The sequence below is a fragment of a genome (genome assembly GCF_019968955.1).
Source record: "MAG: Porospora cf. gigantea A chromosome Unknown PgA_NODE_5553_length_1848_cov_1212.89, whole genome shotgun sequence".
NCBI classification, from domain to species: domain Eukaryota; phylum Apicomplexa; class Conoidasida; order Eugregarinorida; family Porosporidae; genus Porospora; species Porospora cf. gigantea A.
In genome coordinates, this window is record NW_027151761.1 from 1 (window position 1) to 1,848 (window position 1,848).

General features: G+C 54.6%; 1 protein-coding gene across 2 annotated transcripts; it reads right to left on the reverse strand.

Moving 5' to 3' along the window:
* Positions 1–23: 23 nt before the first annotated feature.
* Positions 24–1,789, reverse strand: KVP18_002881 (uncharacterized protein; the record flags this gene model as incomplete). Of its 2 annotated transcripts, XM_067954162.1 has the most annotated exon segments (2): positions 24–68; positions 86–1,789. In XM_067954162.1, the coding sequence occupies 2 exon segments, from the start codon at positions 1,787–1,789 to the stop codon at positions 24–26; spliced, it is 1,749 nt and encodes a 582-aa protein (XP_067807765.1).
* Positions 1,790–1,848: the final 59 nt, after the last annotated feature.

Consider the following 1,848-nt stretch of genomic DNA (forward strand, 5'->3'; position numbering starts at 1 on the left):
CCAGGGCCATGCCGGCGGCCCATTTATGGAAGACGATCGCCATCGTTGAGACCCAAACAAGCATGACGCTGTGAGACGTACCGACGATGAGACCCTCGAAGACCGAGTGCAGCGCCAGGCTCACCCCGACAGCGATGTCAGCGGTCTTGGAGGCAATGTTAACTGAAGACGACGAATATGAGGATGCATCCTCCTCGCTTGAAGTGTAGTAGGAGGACTTCATATCGTCGTGGCCGAAACCGTGGCCGTGGCCGTGACCTCCACCAAGCCTCTCACCAGTCGTGTCTAGTATGGCAGCGGTAAGGAAGCCTGCCAGGCAAAGGATATAAGCGATTGACATGGCGCTTTCCCCTACGGAGATGATCTGACCGGCATTCTCGGTGAAGAGGACAGCCTCAGGCAGCAAGTGCACCATACCAAAGGCGAGCAGGGCGCCACAGCCGAAAGCGTTAGCGAAGTAAATCAATCCGGTACCGGACCGACGGATGTACAGAGGCATGAAGGCACCGAGGGCGCCCACCAACAGAATCACGATGCCAGCACCTACCAAGTGGCCCACAGGAACTGAATCATCGTGGTGATCTCCGAACTCGCAGTGGCCATGGTCGCCATGAAGGAACCAGGAGCAGAACGAAATGTGCTCGCAAACATCAGTTTGGTTCGCAACCGTTAGGTCCGAGACGGCAATGGACCCACAGATGGACGTCTTCTCCTCATCAGTGTACTCAGTGTCATCAGCGATGTACCCGCTTAGACATGAAGCGTCTGTCGCATCCCAGTGGCACTGGTGAGTCTCGATGCAAACCGCAGGCTTTAACGCGGCTTGCAGATTCGACGCGCCGATAGCAGCGCAAACTCCGACCTCTCCGACGTAATCGCAATGTCCATGATCCCCATGGATAGTCCATTGGCAGTATCCCAGGTGCTGACACACATCTCCTTGAAAGTCAACAGCCATGCCAGAGGTGGGTACAGCCGCACAAAACGCTTTCTTCTGAGCCAAAGTGTACTCATGGTCGACAGTGTCCTTACCCTCGACACATGATGAGGTCTCCCAGTGACACTTGTTGGTCTCCCCGCATACGGCTTGCTTGAGAGCGCTATCCATGCTGGAAGCGTCGATTGCGCCGCAGAATGCAGTCTGCGAGAAATCACAGTGTCCATGGTCTCCGTGCAATGTCCAGCTGCAGTACTGCAAAACATCACAAACATCTCCCTGGGACCCAACCGACATGTCAGAGAGCACCACCGCTGTACAGAAGGATTCCTTCTGCTCATTCGTATAATCATGGTCGACGGTGTCCTTACCCTTGACACAAGATGTGTCATCCCAATGGCACAGGTCAGTCTCTCCACAGATGGCTTGCTTCGCAGCGCTCGCCATATTGGACTGGTCGATAGCGCCGCAAAGAACAGCTGGGTCCACGAAGTCACAGTGACCATGATTGCCATGAGGAGTCCACGAGCAGTACCCAAGAGCCTGGCATGCATCTCCCTGGAAGTACATAGTCATGTCGTTGGAAGCGATGGCCCCGCAGAACGCTATCTTCTGCTCGTCAGTGTAGTCATGAGATACCGAATCTGCACCGCTGACACATTTGGTTGAGGCAGCGTCCCAGTGACACTGGTTGGTCTCACCGCATACGCCTTCCTTCAGTGAGCTTTCAATGTTGGAGGCGTTGAGGGCGTCGCAGACGGTAATGAGGTCACAGTGACCATGATTGCCGTGGGAAACCCACAAACAGTACCCAAGAGCCTGGCATGCATCTCCCTTGAAGTACATGCTCATGTCGTTATAAGCGATGGACAAGCAGAAGTCTGTCTTCTGCTCATCAGTGTAGTCGTGAT